Source organism: Stegostoma tigrinum, chromosome 37 (assembly GCF_030684315.1).
Source record: "Stegostoma tigrinum isolate sSteTig4 chromosome 37, sSteTig4.hap1, whole genome shotgun sequence".
NCBI lineage: Eukaryota > Metazoa > Chordata > Chondrichthyes > Orectolobiformes > Stegostomatidae > Stegostoma > Stegostoma tigrinum.
Window position 1 is genome coordinate 1,510,811 of NC_081390.1, and position 18,259 is coordinate 1,529,069.

Consider the following 18,259-nt stretch of genomic DNA (forward strand, 5'->3'; position numbering starts at 1 on the left):
TAATTTAGATAAATGTGAGATATTGCATTTTAGTAAGGCAAACCAGGGTAGGGCTAATACTAATGGTGGGCCTGGAGCACATTGCCAAGCAAAGAGTCCTGGGGTACAGGTGCATAGTTCCTTGAAAGTGGAGTCATGGACAGACAGGGTGGTGAAGGCAGTGTTTGGCATTATTTCCTTCATTGGTCAATGCACGGAGTATAAAAGTTGGGAGATCACGTTGCAGCTATGCAGGATATTGGTGAGGCCACTTTTAGAATACTGTGTTCAATTCTGGTCTCCCTGCTATAAGAGAGATATTAATAAACTTGAAAGGGTTTAGAAAAGATTTATAAGGGTTTTGGTGGGATTGTAGGGTTTGAGATGATGAACAGGCTGGCGCTTTTTTCCTTAGAGTATGAGAGGCTGAGGGGTGACCTTACAGAGGTTTATAAAATCTGACAGGCATGGACAGGGTGAATAAGCAAGGTCTTTTTCCTGGGGTGGGGAGTCCAAAACTAGAGGGTTAGAGGGGAAGCTTAAGGAAAACTTAAGGTTAGAGGAGAAAATTTAAAAAGAGATCTAAGGGACAACTTTTTCATGCAGAGGGTGGCGCATGTACAGGCTGAGCTGCCAGAGGAAGTTGTGGAGATGGATACAATTACGACATTTAAAAGACCTCTGGATGGGTACATGGATAGGAAGGGTTTAGCGGGATACAGGCTAAATGCTAGCAAATGGGGCTAGATCTAGTTTAGGATATCTGTTTGGTATGAATGAATGGAACCGAAGGGTCTATTTTCACACTGTCTAAGTCTATGACTCAATGGCACTAAGCAAAAACAAAAACTTGCTTATATGTAGCTTCTTTTACAAACATCAAATTAAATAAAAAGGGCTTATAAACAGACAAATCCCCTGGTCTGGATATGTCGCATCCCAGGCTGCTGTCGGAGGTAAGGCAAGAAATTGCTGGGCTCAGACATATTTTTAATTTGTCTCTAGCCACGGGGTAAATGCCAGAGGATGGCTAATGTAGTTCCACGTTTTAAAGAGCGGTGGTAGAGATAAACGAGGAAATAGCCAGTGAGCCTCATGTCAGTGGTAGGAAAACTACTGCAGAACATTCTGAGGGAATGAATTAATACCCACTTGGAAAGGCATAGGTTAAATAGGGGTTGTCAACATGGCTTTGTCAGAGGGAGGTTGTGCCTAACAAATCTGATAAAATTTTTTGAAGTGATTAAGTGCGTGGATGTCAGCTGATATAGTTTATATGGATTTTAGCAAGGCTTTTAACAAGGTCCCACATGGGAGGCTGATTGAGAAGGTTAAAGCACATGGAATGGAGGGAAACTTAGTGAGATGGAATCTAAACTGGTTTAGTATTGGTACGCAAGGGATTGTGGGTAGAAGGATGTTTGTGTGACTGGAGATCGGTGTCCAGTGGTGTACTACAAGGATCAGTACTAAGATCCTTATTGTTTGTTATAAACAGAAATGAAATAGATGATAAGTGGGAAGAATATTAAGCAAATTTGCAGATGACACCAAGATTGGGGGAGTGGAAAGAGCAAAGGAAATGGTTTTAAGTTTCAGGAAGATTATACATAGGTTGGTCAGATGGGCAAACCAATGGCAGATGGTATTTAACCATGATAAATGCAAGGTGATGCACTTTGGAAGGAGGAATAAGATGAGAGGGTATTAAATGAATGACAGGGCACTTGGTAGCTTACAGGAACAGAAGAATCTTGGGGTTATTATTTATAGATCCCTGAAGTTGGCAGAGCATATGAATAGGATGGTTAAGGCGGCACATTGGATGCTTGTTTTCATCGGATTTGGCAAGAAGGTAATGTTGGAGTTGTACGGAACGCTGGTCAGGCCACAACTGGAGTACTGTGTGCAGTTCTGGTCACATCACTACAGGAAGGATATGACTGCACGCGTGGATACAGAGGAGGTTCACAGGACACTTCATTCCAGGCAACAACTGAGCTATAAGGAGAGATTGGATAGGCCTAGACAGTTTTATTTTGAACAGGGAAGGCGTTGGGCATTGGGGGGAGGAATGATGATTGAGGTGTTTAAGATTATGAGCAGCATAGAGATGGTGAACAGAAACGAGGTGTTCCCCTTGGCTGAAGAATTAATCATGAGGGAGCATAGTTTTAGGGTAAGGGACTGGAGATTCGAAGGGGATATGAGGGGGGAAAAAAACATTTTCACTCAGGAGGGTGGAGGGAATCTGGAATGCATTACCTTGGAAAGCAGTGGAGGCTAGGAACATTTCAACTTTTAAAAAATATTTGGAGGAATACTTCAAATATCAACATTAGGAAATGGGACAAATGCAGGTAAGTGGGATTACCAAACTTTTCATTGCAGTTACGTAGATGCTGACTCGATGGGCTGATGGCCTTTTCTGCACTGTATGAATATATGAATCAGGCATGCCAAAATCAAAAATTACTTTTGATATGCAGTCACTGTTATAATGTGGGAAATTTGTACAAAGCAAGCTCCTATAATCAACATATTGGCCAGACTACAGACTTTTCTTTTTAAAAACCATTTTTAATGGTTTTTAAGGGGGCTCCTGTGGTGCAGCAAGAGTGTCCCTACCCATGAACCAAAAGACCTGGATTCAAATCCTACCTGCTCCAGTGGTGTGTATTAATGTCTCTGGACAGGCTGATCAGGAAATATATAAAAGATTAGTGAATTGCTGTTAATATCAAGCAGAAACCAATTGAACAAAGCGACTACACAGACAGAGGGGTCTGCAAGGATTAAAACAAATCAACTTGTTCAGTGAGCCTTCAGTAGTGTTCCTACCCCTGGACTGTAGCACCTGGGTGCAAGTCGCACCTGCTCCAGACGTGTGTAATAACATCTCTGAACAGGCTGGCTTTTTTATTTAACCTATTTTCCTAATCTACGTGTACTGATTGAAACCAGGTGGACCGTACTGACTATGAGGTTTTTAATTGGGGTTGTCAACCTGGACCAATCAGGAGATTAGAATCTCCTCAGTTGAGGACTGACTCCAAGCTGTCTTATTAGATGAAGGGTATGTTGGTGTCAGGAACTGGCTTCTGCTCAGTCATTTCACAACTTGAACCCAGACCTCCTAGTCTGGGGTAGGGACACTACCACTGTGCCACAAGAGGGCCCCTCGAGTTAACTCACCTGCACTTCTTAAATTAATGCCAAAATGAAATCAATAATTTCTACCCATAATAACAAACAAGGCCTCAGTTTAATGTTGCACCTGAAGGCATTACTAACAATGCAGCACCCCTCAAAACTACACTGGAGTATCAGCCTAGATTGCTTTGCTGAAGTCTTGAAATGGGAATTGAAACCACAACATCTTGATTCAGACTGGAATGCTGGTAACTGAGTCTCACTGTCTGGATTATGGCAGGGAGGCAGTCAAAGAGAATTCAAGACAAATTAAGTCTTCTAGTCCTTTGCACACTAGGTACATCCTGATGCACAAGAATACTTTCTTGCACAGAATTTTCAAGCATTAGACCTCTTCCCTCTGCTGCCCAGACTCATGCTTGAAAGTTCTGCCACTTCTGAAACTGATGCATCAATGCCTTGTTTCTGTTTTTGATATTCTTGCACATGCTTACAATTCTGCACAGTAACCTACCTCCTGAGCCATCTACACCCCTCTTACTTATTTTGGGTGCAGTGAAATCATGATTTCATCATCCTGAAAAAACCATCCACTTGAATATGATAATGATTTTGGATTATTCAGAGGGCTTCTGAAGCAGAGGCCGAGTGACAATAGTGGTTGAAGCATGATTCAGCACAGATACTGCACAACGGAAAGCACTGAAAGGACCATGAGGATAGGGGTGGGATGAAGGAATAATTGGGTCCATAACAAGCAAAAGCATGCATAAAATGGGTCATTTTCAGGTTGGCAAGATGCAAAATTCAAAGGCATCAGCACTGGGGCTCCAATCATTCACAACCTTTACCTACTACCTGGACGAAGAGAAACACATGATCAACTTGACAGATAAAACAGATTATTTAGATGGAAAAAGGTTGCGGATCTCGACTTGGTCTACAAGTCACAAAAAGGTAGCATGCAGATACAGCCAGTGATTAAGAAATGTGAAATGTTGCTGTTTATTGCAAGGGTAACTGAATATAAAAGCAGAACATAAGAACTAGTAGTAGGACCAGGCCATTCAGCCCTTCAAGTCGGCTCCACTTTTCAATATAATCACAGCTGACCTCACCGTGGCCAGAGGTCTAATTTCCTGCCTGCTCCCGCTGAACCTTTAACTAAATAAAAATCTGTCCACTTTCTCCTCAGAATTTATTTAGTGTCCTGCCATCCAATTTACTCTACGGTAGTGGATTCCACACATTCATTATCATTTGGGAGAAGAAATTCCTCCCCATCACAGTTTTAAATTGACCATCCCTTCATCTGAAAACTACAACTTCTCACCGTAAATTGATCCCCTTAACATCCTCTACATCTACTTTGCTCAAACTCTCTTCAAAAGACAAGCCTCTCGTCTCTGGAATTCATCTGGTAAACTTTCTTTGAACTGCCTCTAATGCAATTACATCCTTCCTCAAGAGAGGGATCCAAAACTGCACGCAGCACTTCTGATGCAGTCTCACTAATGCCTTGTACATTTCCAACAATATTCCCTCAATTATAAAGTATTTCATTAGCAATAAATCCCAAAAGCAGGGACGCTTTTCCACTGTTGTAAAGGGCATTGAGACATCTAGCCAACGTGCACTGTTTGATCTCCTTAGAAGCAATTCAGAGGTGGTGTTGTGCTATCAAGAAAGGTTGAGTCTATCTGCACTGAAGTTTATTAAGGGGCCAAATGACCTACTCCTGCTTCTAATACATATGCCTAGTGGCTTGGGAAAATATAAAACAGTAACCAGTATTTCAAGATAGCAACACAGCAAGTAGAGTATTGCATCAATAAAACTAATCACAAGAAAACTAGAAAAAACTCGGTGTTAAAGTAGACTAATAAATGGCAGTCAAGATGGTTTCAGCAAGAAGAGGTCCTTCCTGATAATGTGAAGCCTCTGACAAATGTTGGTTTGGCTTGGCTTAATGAAACCATTCTTATAGGACAGAGGGTACGAAGGCTTTAGGTTCGGGCCCTATCCCAAAAGGATATAACTTAGCTTGATTCTTCAGTGCCGCAATGAAAGGTGATAGATTCCAAGGGCCACTAAATCAAACTATCTGCAGTAAAAGATACAAAATGTTTTACTGAAAAAAAAAGGAGTAAAACCATTTGGTGTCCTGGTCAACACTTTTCTCCCAGTCAACAGCATCTTTCAAACTGGCCATTCATCTCGTTGTTTTTGAGACCTTGGCTGCTTTGTATGTCTAAAATACAGGCAACCATATTGCCCAAGTAATTTATCAGCAATGAAGTATTTGGGGATATTCTGAAAAGCCCAATATAAATTAAAGTTATTCCTTTTGATACAATTAGGAAGACGGCAGGTGACTTATTAGTTATACCACTGGTCTACTAATTCAGTGAGCAAGGTTAAATGCTCTGGAAACGAGTGTTTAAAACACCACCACAGCAGCTCATGGAATTTAGATACAGTTAATAAAATCTGGAAGAGTAGGCTAGTCTCGTCTCAGTGATGGGGGCACAAAGTTATGATTGATTGATTGTAATAAGCCACGAGGTTCACTCATGTTCTTCAGGGAAAGAAATCTGCCATACTTACCTGGTCGGCACAAGTGTGTCTGCAGATTCACTGCAACATGATTGACTGTCAACTACTCTTGGCTCGAGGACAATTAGATATGAGTAAAAATTGGGGGACTTACTAAAGACACGCATGCCTCACAAGAGAACAAAACAAAATGCTATGGTATCCTTGATGAAAACTCAAGAGTAAGAAACAGCGTGAAAGCTACCATGCACTAGTAGGGGAAAGCTATCACCTTGGGATGATATGCTGAGGAGAGCTCCTCAAGAATGGCTGCATCGCCTCGGTGATTAAAAAAAACTTCAATTCGTACAAGCAGTAGCTGGCAATTGATACCCAACTGAATGATTGCGATTGAGTTTGATAAAGCCAGGGTACAGCAGAACAAATTCAATATGTACAGGATATTAAGTGCTGGAAGGAAGAATAAGAAATATGAATTTATCATTTGCCATTGACATAGTTGCAGAGAGGGTGGATGATCTGAGAATGATAGCAGGTGATAATTGATGCTGAACATCCACTATTAAAAGGTAAAGAAACATATCACTTATAATCACAAAAATCAGCAGATAAAATGAAGGTTATCTTGCTAAAACTTTACATTTCTCCAAATAAGTCATGTTGCATGCTCCATTCAGTTTTAGAAACTGAGTCAACAGTTATACAGATAACCCTTAATATTAGAGGGCTTTACTGAGAGTGAATACAGAGAGCAAAATCTTGATACTTCAGTTTTAAAATTATTTACGAGATACATAAAATACCAGTTAATAAGTTCAAGACTAAACTCAGTCTATAGGGAAGGAAGAAATCTGCTCACAACGTAATTCAGTACTTAAAGAAATCAAGAGAAGTGGGTGCTGGTCAAATCTACCTCAAGGCAGTAAAACTTCGGTGTAGGGAAACAATTTTCAACAGGAGGATAAGATGTGACTGTACATTTATACCCATTTTTGAATACTATCTAACATGCTTACCATTGTTCCAAAAGGAATAGCTCGTGATGCATGATAATACATTGCAATGAAATTTATGAAGAATGCAGTTCCGCACACCATGGCTGGGATCAGGAATGCTCCAATGAACATCTGCTTTATCCACCTTCTGCCTATTTATTTTTAAAAAAGTAGAAAACCAACGTTAAAACTTGTTTCAAACAACTTCACCTACTCAGAGACAAAGTAAGGATCTGTATTTACAGAAATTCTTTCACAGGTCAAGAACAACTCAAATGACTTTCCAGTTAATAAATTATATTCCTCCCAACTTGCTGCAAGGGCTCCATTCTCTCAAGTTCCCCAATCCTGACACTGAAATGTGTTGCTGTTGTGTGGCAAATTGACCTCTGCCTGGTCCAGGTAGAACGTCGACTCCTGGATATCTCCTCTAACCTCCACCTTGAACATGACCGCCACCACAATGTCCAGCCTTTGTTCCAGTGGCAATCTTTGAAGCAATCTCTTTTGGAAATCTTTTGTCCAGCACATCCAAGCAGCATCCCCAAATCCACAGAGGCTATTTCTGCCCTCTTTCCTGGATCCTTAAACAGGACTGCTCCACGAGGTCATTGTTTTAACCTGTTCTGTGTATTATCCTTCATAGCGACTTTTGAGAAGATATCCTTCATCACTCACAACTAATGTTATTGCATCTTGTCGATTCTCTACTCACCCATCTGTGACTCAGTATCATCTGTCATGACACTGCTCCCTAACTCCTACTTTTGGCTTTTCACTGGTCATCTTCTAGAGCAGGAAGGCTCCAGGGTTACAGGATAACCAAGTGTGAAGCTGGATGAACACAGCAGGTCAAGCAGCTTCTCAGGAGCACAGAAGCTGACGTTTTGGGCCTAGACCCTTCATCAGAGAGGGGGATGGGGAGAGGGTTTTGGAATAAATAGGGAGAGGGTGGAGGCGGACCAAAGGTAGATAGAGGAGATGATCGGTGGAGAGGAGAGTATAGGTGGGGAGGTATATCATTTCTCTTTTGACTAGAAACCCATTCACACTTCACCCCACCCGAGTTGAATTGTTGTCACAGGTAATGATTTCTCCTTTTTTTTTCAATGTGCCCAGCCCAATGCAGGATGTTGATGTGGAAACCTGCTTGTGCTTTTTGCGATACGTGGAATAGCTCTTGTTTTGGTCATATTGTCTGTGACTATATAAATTTATTCAGGTCTCCAGTTAAATAATAAATTACTTGTATCTCTTTCAGTTTAGTATACCGTATTCATTCTGCTACATGTGAAGTGAGGTGAAACCGAGAAACTACAGGCAGTGTAACATTGGTACAGGGATGTTTTTAGAGTCTGTTGTCATTTAGAAAGGAATGAGTTAATAAAAGAGAGCAGGTGGCATGGACTTGGGAGAGTTCAGCTGACAGGGGGATGGCAACACATGTAGGCTGACAGAAGTGAGGCAAACAAGGGCAAAAACAAGTTGGAATGGATTCAAGGGCAAGAATCAAATATGACCACAGCACAGAGTAAAGCAAATGGAACAAAGAACGTTGAAAAGACAAGTCTTAAGGCCAGGTGTCTCTTATGCACAGCATTCACAATAAAGTGGATGAATTAGTAGCACAAACAGATAAGTAGATAAACAGAAATACAAACTGGCTTAAAAAAAGCAGACCTGATTATTCGAAGCAGTTTAGATCTCAGCAACAGAGGACAAAGGGATTGATTACAACAGGAAAATAGAATACAAGAGTAAGCCGGCATGGAGCATACAAACTAATTGTGAAAGCTCCTATAGGTATGTGGACTGAAGAAGATTACTGAAGACAAATATAGGTCCCGTACAGTGAGAGGTGGGGCAGGTTATAATGAGAACAAAGAAATAGCAGCCTAATTAAATACATATTTTGGTCTGTCTTCACAATGATATTTCAAACATTGTCCCCAAAAATGTTGGGGAAACACAGGATCCAATGAAAGGGAAGAATAAAGAAAATCATAATGAGGGGAATGGCAGTGGGGAAACTCACATGATCAAAGGCTCAATAAGTATCAGGGCTCGATAATTTACATCCTAGAGTACTTAAGCAGTTCTGGAAATAGTGGACGCATTTGTGGTCATCTTTCATGATTTTTTTGGGCTCTAGAACATGTCCTGTGGACTGCAGGACAGCTAACGTGACCCCACTATTTTAAAAAAGGAGTTAGAGAGAAAACAGGGAATGATAGACCAGTTAGCTACCAACAGTAGCAGGGAAAATGTCAGAGTTCATTATAAAAGATTTAGTAGTGAACATTTGGAAAAGATAGATAAAATCAGATACAGTCAGCACGGATTCTGCACAGGAAATCAATTACAAATCTACTGGAATTTTGAGAGGATGTAACTAGTAGAACTCATAAGGGGGATTGGAGTTCGAAAAATTGTTTCTCTTTGTTTCCTGCATGCCAACCAGGTCTCTGTCCAGGCCTGTAAACAACCCTATTCCCATTTGAATTTAAATTTAAACAATAATCTCTTATGTGGAACATTATCAAAAGCCTTCTGAAAGTCAAGTAAAACTCTGCACTTGGAGATGCATGCAGGAAAGATTAGAGAGAACACTGCCAGGGAGTCCAGAGCATGGAATCACAGTCTAAAAGATACGGAGTAGGTCATTTAGGACTGAGATGAGGAGAGATTTCAGCACCTAAACAGTAGTGAGCATGTGGAATTCTCTTTCGGAAAAAACAATTCCAAATAAAATATTTCACGATTTCAAGCATGAATCAGATATAATTCTCAGAGATCAGTTGGAAGAAGGCAGGAACATGGTACTGACTTGGCTCATCGACCATGATCATATTGAATGCCCCTGCAGGCTTGAAGGGCTGAATGGACCTACTCCTGCTCGTTCTTACTGTGGCAAACAGTTGATCTTTGATAGGGTGACAGAAAGGACAATCAAGATAATGCAGTAAATATTGCATCTAGGAACTTTCAGAAGGCATTCAACCAAAGTGCCACGAAGGTAGTTTAAGATGGAAGTCTTTTTAATTGAGGGCAATGTGGTATGTTTGCATGCATAATGGATACTCTGACCAGAAACAAAGGGTTGATGTTAATGGATGTTTTTGACAGTAAGCTGGTTTGTACTGGTGCACCCAAAGCATCAGCTTTGGGTCTGTAACTCTTATAGATGATCTAGATTTGGTTGCAGGGAAAAGCATTATAATATCTGGAGATAGTACGAAGTTTGGGAAAGTGAATCATGATACTCAAACAGCACCCTGGCAGAATTCATTCTTGTAGAAAATAATATGAGAGGAGACAGGATATTGAACACAAGGCTCAGTGTTTCAATTCTTTTATTTTTGTGTATGATAGTAAATTGTGGCACTGAATTTTAGGTGGTAGCATATTGTAAATAATAAAAGCAGCAAAGGAATAGTGGAAGTGACAGGATCATGCAAGCATAAGAAATGCGACAGACCAAATGGAAGCCAAGCTAAATCACAGGAACCTCAGACAGTGCTTGGTATTCCAATCATAAAAGTACGCCAGGGGTCAGTTATTCCCGGAGGTTACATAAACTCTGTTTAAGATAGTGTGAAACAAGTGGTATTGTTTAAACAGCAATAGAGGGGAACCAAAGGGCAGTTTCCATTCCCCAGTCTTTCAGCCGTAACAGAAATCTATTATTGGAAGGAAGTGAAAATATGGCAAATGTGTGATTCAATTACCTTAAAGATTCTGGATTTGAGTTTGCTCGCTGAGCTGGAAGGTTAGTTTTCAGACGTTTCGTCACCATTCTAGGTAACATCATCAGTGAGCCTCCGACGAAGCGCTGGTGTTATGTCCCGCTTTCTATTTATATATTTAGGTTTCTTTGGGTTGGTGATGACATTTCCATGAACACCAAAAACAGAGATTCAACCTCACGAAGCTCACTTCTTAGCACCATGAGCCTCTAACTGAATCCCAAACTGACATTCTGATCTTGATTAGACAGCCTGGTAAGTCACTGGAAATATTTTCATGGAGTATGGAAGGCACTCTTAAATCTGTTGAATTTATTTCTGTTTATTCTTCACTAATCTTCCTTTATATGTTTGTGGTTTCCCCTGATGTAATACTGCAGTTGCTGCTAGGCATTTGCATTCAAGTGAAAACATTAACCACTATCACAAAGGAACTAGTATGAAACAGTGACACAATATTTTTGTTATGGATAAAAAAAGACCTAGTTTTAATTGGGAGAGTGTGAATTGCTCCGTGTAGTGGATGAGTAAGCACTGTTCAAGCTCCAGGAAGGATCTTCTGTCTTAATATGCTTATCCCAAGTACAGAACACTAGGTGGATTCAAAAATATTGTAACAGATGTTTTAGTTCTGATTCACAATAGCAATTAGAAAATCAAATTTTTTCCAATATTCAGCTCAACTACAAGGTTATGTTTGAGCTTGATACAAACAAAAACATAAATTGGAGGATCTCAGCAGGTCTGGCAGCATCAGTAAAAAGAAAACAGAGTTAGCGTTTAGAGTTCAGGGACCCTTCTTCTAACATTCAAAACGTTACGCGTTTTCTCCTCGCAGACACTGCCAGACCTGCTGAGTTTCTGCAGCAATTTCTGTTTTGTTTGTTTCAGATTACTGGCATCTGCAATTCTTTGTTTTATTTTAGGGATGTCCCATAAAGGATCAATTAGTGCCATGAGCAGCCATGGAGTTTTGCAGCATCATAATGGTAAAACTTTAATGTAAGCTACAGAAAATTACTGGATCAATATTCTTCCAATAAGCTATCTACTAAAATTCGACATATGAACGTTAGCTTCAAGACTTTACTATTCTTTCCTCCAGAGAAGGAAAGTCACTCCAGTAATGATATTAAAATTCCCTGAAATTTTCAGTGTTCAAGTAACAGCACAAACACCAGTTCAGCTGCCGTATGCAGTAAAATTTAAGCAGGTCCCACACTATCAAAATCCAGCTGCCCACAGATTACCTTACCACAGTGATCATTAGACTTTAATGGAATACCATATGGTGCTAACAAAATTAGCAACAGGAAAAAACCATTTGGCCGAACAGACCCAGCCTTGTTTAGTGAACAAGCTCTCCTTCTCACCATGAATTTTGTCTTTAACCTCTTTATGTCATCTACTTTGATTCTTTTCTTATGAGACTCAATTCACACCTCCTCTCTATTCTACAAGAGCATCATAGATTGGTTCCTAGTTCATTGAGATTTAAAGAGACTTCATTGAGACTTATTGTCTTGAATCTGAAACCTTTGCTTTTATAAATTTGCTTCATTTAATCATGTTAATTCTTTTCAATCTTAAAAATGCCCATTCTGCCATCTCAAAATTTTCCTATTTTTAAACTGTCTATGGATTAACCTATTCCAAGAATTCTTTATTGAAGGCTCCAAGAATGGAGTAGTGTTCATCACCAGCTTCTTTCCACATGCATGCTGCACCAAAGCCCAAGAAAAATCGAAGCTATCCTAATTGTAAAAATCAACAGTTAGCTGCAGCCAGACGCCACACAGGCTCGTGCAATCAAAAATCTTTCCAATTCAAATAAAGCACTGAACAGTTTCATAAATGATTCCAGAATTTTTAATGTGAGATCCTGAACAATCCTTCCATTTGTTGATCAGTGTGTGAAGTGCTTTCTGAAATTGTCTTACATTTTAAAGGCTTGAACCTGGCACTGATCGTCCAGTCAACAAAATCAGTCAAATCCATTTCATCACTGGTATCCAAATGCAAATGTGTTTCGATGGTGTTATTAACCAAAACCGGATATGCTGCTTTAATTCATATACTAATCTTTGCTCAAAATTGTTCAGCTGTGTTTACCTTATCAGTCATGTTCCACAGGGGTCAACATAGAATGTTGACTCTATCAAGAATTTCTAATCTCTTAACTTCACTCACGTTTACTTCAACAAGTTATTCAGAATTTATACACCTTAATATTTATTAAGTTTCTGTAGCTTTTACACCCAGTTGTTTTATTCAGTCATTGTATAATTACTAATCTCTCTCCTCGGTATTAACTCTTCCTCCAGGCTCTCTGTCACTCAGCAGATTTGAAAAAACATCAACCTAGCCTTTGCAATACAGTAAAATTTCAAAACACTTCCATGATATCAAAGTTGGAGGTGTGACAAACAATGAGGATGATGCCAATTGAGGAATTGTAAAGCAAAACAATTCTACTGAACCTTTATAAACCTCTCGATAGATATCTGAAGAATTATATCCATTTCTGGTTGCCAATTTGAGGAGGAATGTGGTGAAGATTGAAAGGATCCAGAAGACATTTAAACACAGCTAAAAAGTAACACAAAGTTGAAGTTTCTCCTATAGCAGTCATGAGGACAGGGACAAGAAACAAAACTTGGAAAAGAAACACTGACTTATACAGCCGGAGAAGATCAGCTTGACTGTAGTTGTCATTCAGAAGTAATCAGTCAACTATCACATATTTCTGCTTTAATGTATTATAGATGAATTATTTATTACAGATAATTTCTTCAATCTAATATTGGAATGCACATAACACACAAGCTCTCACAATACTGCTGTTAGCCTGCGTATCCTAAAAAGGTACTGAACAGAACGGTTAATTGTCTGCTGCTTTCCAGTTATCCCTGCCAGATGATCAAAGGTCATCTGCCTCTCTTTGCTATATTCCCTTCCCACATGTCACATCACCATTCCATGCCATGCCCCAAAGTCAAGGAGCACTAACATTCAGCAGTCAGTTTCACATATCAATACTGCACACTGGTAAAACACTACAAGGTGATAATCAGCTGTTATACTGGACCCTACCACTCAGGAAGTGAGGCAAGAAATCATAAGCGCAAAATACATAATGAAATGCATAAAATACCTCCTTGTCGTGCATACAGACTTCCTCCAAAGTAACCATTCAGAGGAGATGTTGCTGCAAACACAAATATGGCTGTACTCAGCATTGATCCTCTCCTGGAAGAACAAAAAGAGGAAAACAGAAGTGACATCATAACTAAAAATTCAACAGCACTTTCACAGGCAGTTCACAGAATCATAGAGACTCAGCACAGCAACTATGAACTTCTCTCTTGCTTCAAACCATAATAGTCCAGTCTTATAGAAGGAAGTAGCCTAACTTACATTAAATATTATACCATAGGAAGTGTCTACAATTACACTAAGTAAATCTGAATTGTCAATGGCAAATTTAGTTTGTGGCAAAGCAGGCATCACAAACCACATAAGATGTGAGGTCATGCCTTTACCAAATATTAAAATGCCATGACTTGCTGTTAAGAACATCATGAATGTTTGTTCAAAGTTCCTCTGACTCAAGAAACAAGATCAGTGTGACTGAATCAAGCTAATAGGTCAGAAATATTCTACATCACTGAAGCTGAATTACAGCAGATTAGAAATCATACTTTTCATGCCAAAAACCTTCTATTGTACGTTTACGAAATGGAATGAACGATACATCGCCCAAGAAAAACAGGAAGCAAAACAGTTGTCGGCCCCATTTCTGGCCAAGCATTTATCAACCAAAATTACCTTTGCCATTACCAGATGATTCTGTTAAGTGAAGTCTGAATCATTAGCAGCTACTCTTCAATTATTGGGTCATTGTTGTTTACAGACAATGTACATAATCTCACTGCTTTCTCCCGACATTCAAAAGTTAGCTGTGAATGTGTCAGCATACCAAGAACTTGCAAAATATGGCTTATAAATAAATATTATTTCTATAAAACCCCCAAAATCCTCTGGAGGAAACAGAAACATCTACAATAATGTTTGATACATTATCCTAGTGGCCAGTCTTCATATCAACCCCAACAGAAAAGTCACGCTATTCAACATGACACGCCATCATTGCTAAGCCGAATCCTATTCAGATAAATGTATTTCCAGCTTGGACGATCAGAAGGCAACCAGATTGGAAATTGATGACTTGTCTTCTCACTAACTTGGGCAATACGTAACGCAATAGGACATTGTAAAAAATCAGCTGTTTAGTGAGGAAAGGAATATGATCATAGTATAAACAACTGACAAGTTAACTCTGAACAAAAACAAAGTTGCTGGAAAAGCTCAGCAGGTCTGGCAGCATCTGTGGAGGAGGAAACAGAGTTAACGTTTCGGGCCCAGTGACCCTTCCTCAGAAGTTAACTTTGAAAGTGGATCTACAGCAAGTTTCAGATCCAAAATGCCAATAGCAATGGCATACAGAACTTTATAACAAGAAAACCACAACATTTCATAAGCTTTGAATTATAAATGTTGAGCAGGGGGCCTTAAGTACACCCCTTAAAGACAGTCTGAAAACAGTGACTTAGTCACTAAAAATATTTCAAAATAGTTTAAAAAATTATTTTTCTCCACATCTCTCTGATGATGCTGGGAGCACCTCACCCAAGAAAAAAATCTTCATATGAGAAGGCTTAGTTGCAGATTGCCCAGGTACAGGTGCTGTTACAACCAAGTCTGATCATATTATCACCTGACATCCTTGTGTGAAATTGTGTGCTTATGCACAGAGTGGACTGTAATCAAGAACAGGAACCCTGGCCAGATGAGTTTGCTTGATGCAACCTGAAGATTCTTCTGAGTAAAAAGTTCAATTGTATTCACATGATAATGTTGCCCTCTGCTGGCAGACACCAGCAGCAACATCTGAGACCAAATTGTTTACTGAGAAATTAAATGCAGCTTGGAACCAGGAAAGTGAAGGCACATCCTACCATTCCTCAAGTCCACAGAACAGTCAGGTGGGAGATAGAGTGTGAAGTTTCAGGATCCTGGGTCGCACAGGAAAATCAGAGGTAAAATTGTGAAAGCCTACAGTGTGTTGACAATTCAGCCATTCGAACTTAATACACTCATGGTTAATCTCATCTTGGTTTCAATTCCATTTTCTTGCCTGCTCTCCATAACCCTTCAACCCATTACCAATATAAAAAAAACTATAACCTCTTTAAATCTACTCGAAGTCCCAACAACCACAGATTCACAACACTTTGAGACCATGGACTTTACCAATTTTAAAATCTCCCATCCCAGCCTCATCGCATAACCAACCCTCCCTCTCATCCCACCTCCTTAACCTGACACACCTGTCCGTCTTCTCTCCCACCTATCCGCTCCTCCCACCTCACTGAACAATCCTCATTTCATACCTGCACACAGCTATCACCATCCCATCCACCTTCCGAAGCCCCACCCCTCCTCTCTCCATGTATTTCGGTGTTCATTTCCCCCTCCCCATTTCTGGAGAAGGGTCCTGACCAACTTTCCTGCTCCTCTGATGCTGCCTGGTCTGCTGTGCTTCTCCAGCTCCACACTGACTCCAACATCGGCAGTTCTTACTATCTCAGGTTTGTTACTGCTGTGCTCAGTCCATTCCTATGTGATCTACATGCATGAATACTTAATATACAGTGTTGAGAGGTGGATGAAATTTTAAAAAATTAAGCAAGTTTTATTTCAGTTATGCAGGACATTGGTGAGTCTACGTCTCAAACACTATGAAATTTTGGTTTTCTGAAGAAGACTGTGCATGCAATGCTCAGAGGAGTTTGTGTGTTTGATAGTCCAAATGAGCAGATATTTTGAGGAAAAGGTTGGGCAGAGTGTCACTTTTTCATTGCAGTTTAGAAGAATAAGGGGAAAATTTTCATACTGAAGTATACAAAAATGAATGTCTCAACAAGGTGGTTGTGGAAAGAATGTTGTGTCTTGTACCCGAGTCCAGAGCTAACAGATAATTTAAAAATTTACGTTAGCCCCTTTAGTGTAAAGTGTAAAGTAAGTGTAAAGGCTTTTTTTTCCCTGAGGTTATCGAATTTTGGAACTCTGTCTCAGAAGACATTGTTGGTGAGATCATTGAATATTTTTAAGGTACAGCTAAATAAATTCTTGTTAGGCAGGGCAATCAAAAGTTATTGAAAATAGATGGGAATGAGGAATTCACGATAAAGACAGATCTGCCATGATCTTGATGAGTGGCAGAAGAGGGTTGCAGAGCTGAATGGGCAACATTTGCTTGTAACTTTTTAACATAATGGGACAGTGAGGAACAAAAGCTCATTTCCCCGCACCAACCCAAAGTGGCTCCTAAATTAGGAGATTAAGAAAAGTACTACATGCCTTATTGGCCTAGCTCGTCCGAGGTCAAGTGTCACAACAACAGAATACCACATAATACAATCACCTACTCAGCCAGAAGAAAGCTACAAATCCATTTAACATCTTCGAAGACTAACTTTTCCCCCTCAGTCGGAACTTCCACTTTCTCATATTAAACAAAACACTGCACGTTCTTTTTCTAAAATACACACTGCACTCATGACTAAAACAAAAAAAAAATCTTACTCTGTATATAGGTCTTCAACCATTGCCACAACAATGACAATGAAGGATACAAAGAATATCTGGCAACCAGATCCTATGAGTGATGAAAATATTAGCGGGTGGCTAGATGGTCTGAATACATCACCATGAACTTGTTTCCAGCCATACTCATCTCCCAGATCTCTGTCCTGTAAAATATAATTTCACAATGGGTTAGATCTCTGCATTTCAATAAGCTGGGCAAAAGTAAAAAAGTATTAAGAAATATTAAAGATCCAATGTCAATACTGGAGAGGGGTGTGAGCCATTTTCAAGATTACTTTGAAGAGACATCACTCACGGGGTGAATTGTTTTTGTGTTTGTCCCTCCTATAGTGTGAAAACTTAAATGGCCCTTTTGACGTAAAGCACAAAACCTTTTTGTTTGATGTTGATTAAATCCAAATGTTGTATCAGTCAGTGGATCAGATTTGACCAGCCACAATAAGAATATTTTGATCTTGAAGATAGTAATAACTCAAATGCAAAACTGGGACAATATAAATGCTGTGATTTTGTAAATGCTTAGGACCATCTGAACCTTAATCTAATCCTAAAAAAAGCACAGCTGTTTTCCTGAGTGCAATTATTTTCTAGGCACTACATTCTCTGCTAAAGAAAGAAAAGGACGGAATAAAACATACAAACTACAACTAAAATGAAGGATATTCTTATTGACTCCAGAGAAAATGCCAAGAGCAAATTAACCAATCAAAAACAGTTGGAGTTACCATTTTAACACTACATAGAGACACTGCTATTTTAACCTTCACCAATAGTACAAAACAAATTTACAGATGGATTATAATTATTGCTACATTTGCCCAGATCTTACAACCAGTTTAGAATTTTATATTGTGTCAGCAACTACACAAATGCAGATGGATAACTGCAGTCATGTTAGAGTTGGGAGCAGACACTCCATGAATAATTCAAACTCTTAGACAGCAAAGTGGGCAAGTAGTGCCTGGTGTACACTTTGGTTGAAGGCCTCAATTCAATGATCTCACTGACAATGTCTTCTAAGACAGAGTTCCAAAGCTCTACAACCGCAGGGAAAAAAAAAAATTCTATCTCTGATAGCACAGAGCAAAAATTCTGAAAGATAAAAATCTGTTCATAAGATGCAGGCCTTTATTACCAAGCTCTTTAACAGCTCGAGAA

At 39.5% G+C, this 18,259-nt stretch overlaps 1 protein-coding gene across 1 annotated transcript in view; it reads right to left on the minus strand.

The window, feature by feature from the left end:
* The window catches only part of tm9sf3 (transmembrane 9 superfamily member 3), a 114,895-nt gene that overhangs the window by 37,044 nt on the left and 59,592 nt on the right, over positions 1–18,259 (minus strand). The window contains exons 7-9 of the mRNA XM_048563575.1: positions 17,078–17,244; positions 13,584–13,678; positions 6,705–6,835 (exon numbers count right to left, since the gene is read on the minus strand). Coding sequence (XP_048419532.1) covers positions 6,705–6,835; positions 13,584–13,678; positions 17,078–17,244 — 393 coding nt within the window. The remainder of the gene's footprint in view (positions 1–6,704; positions 6,836–13,583; positions 13,679–17,077; positions 17,245–18,259) is intronic.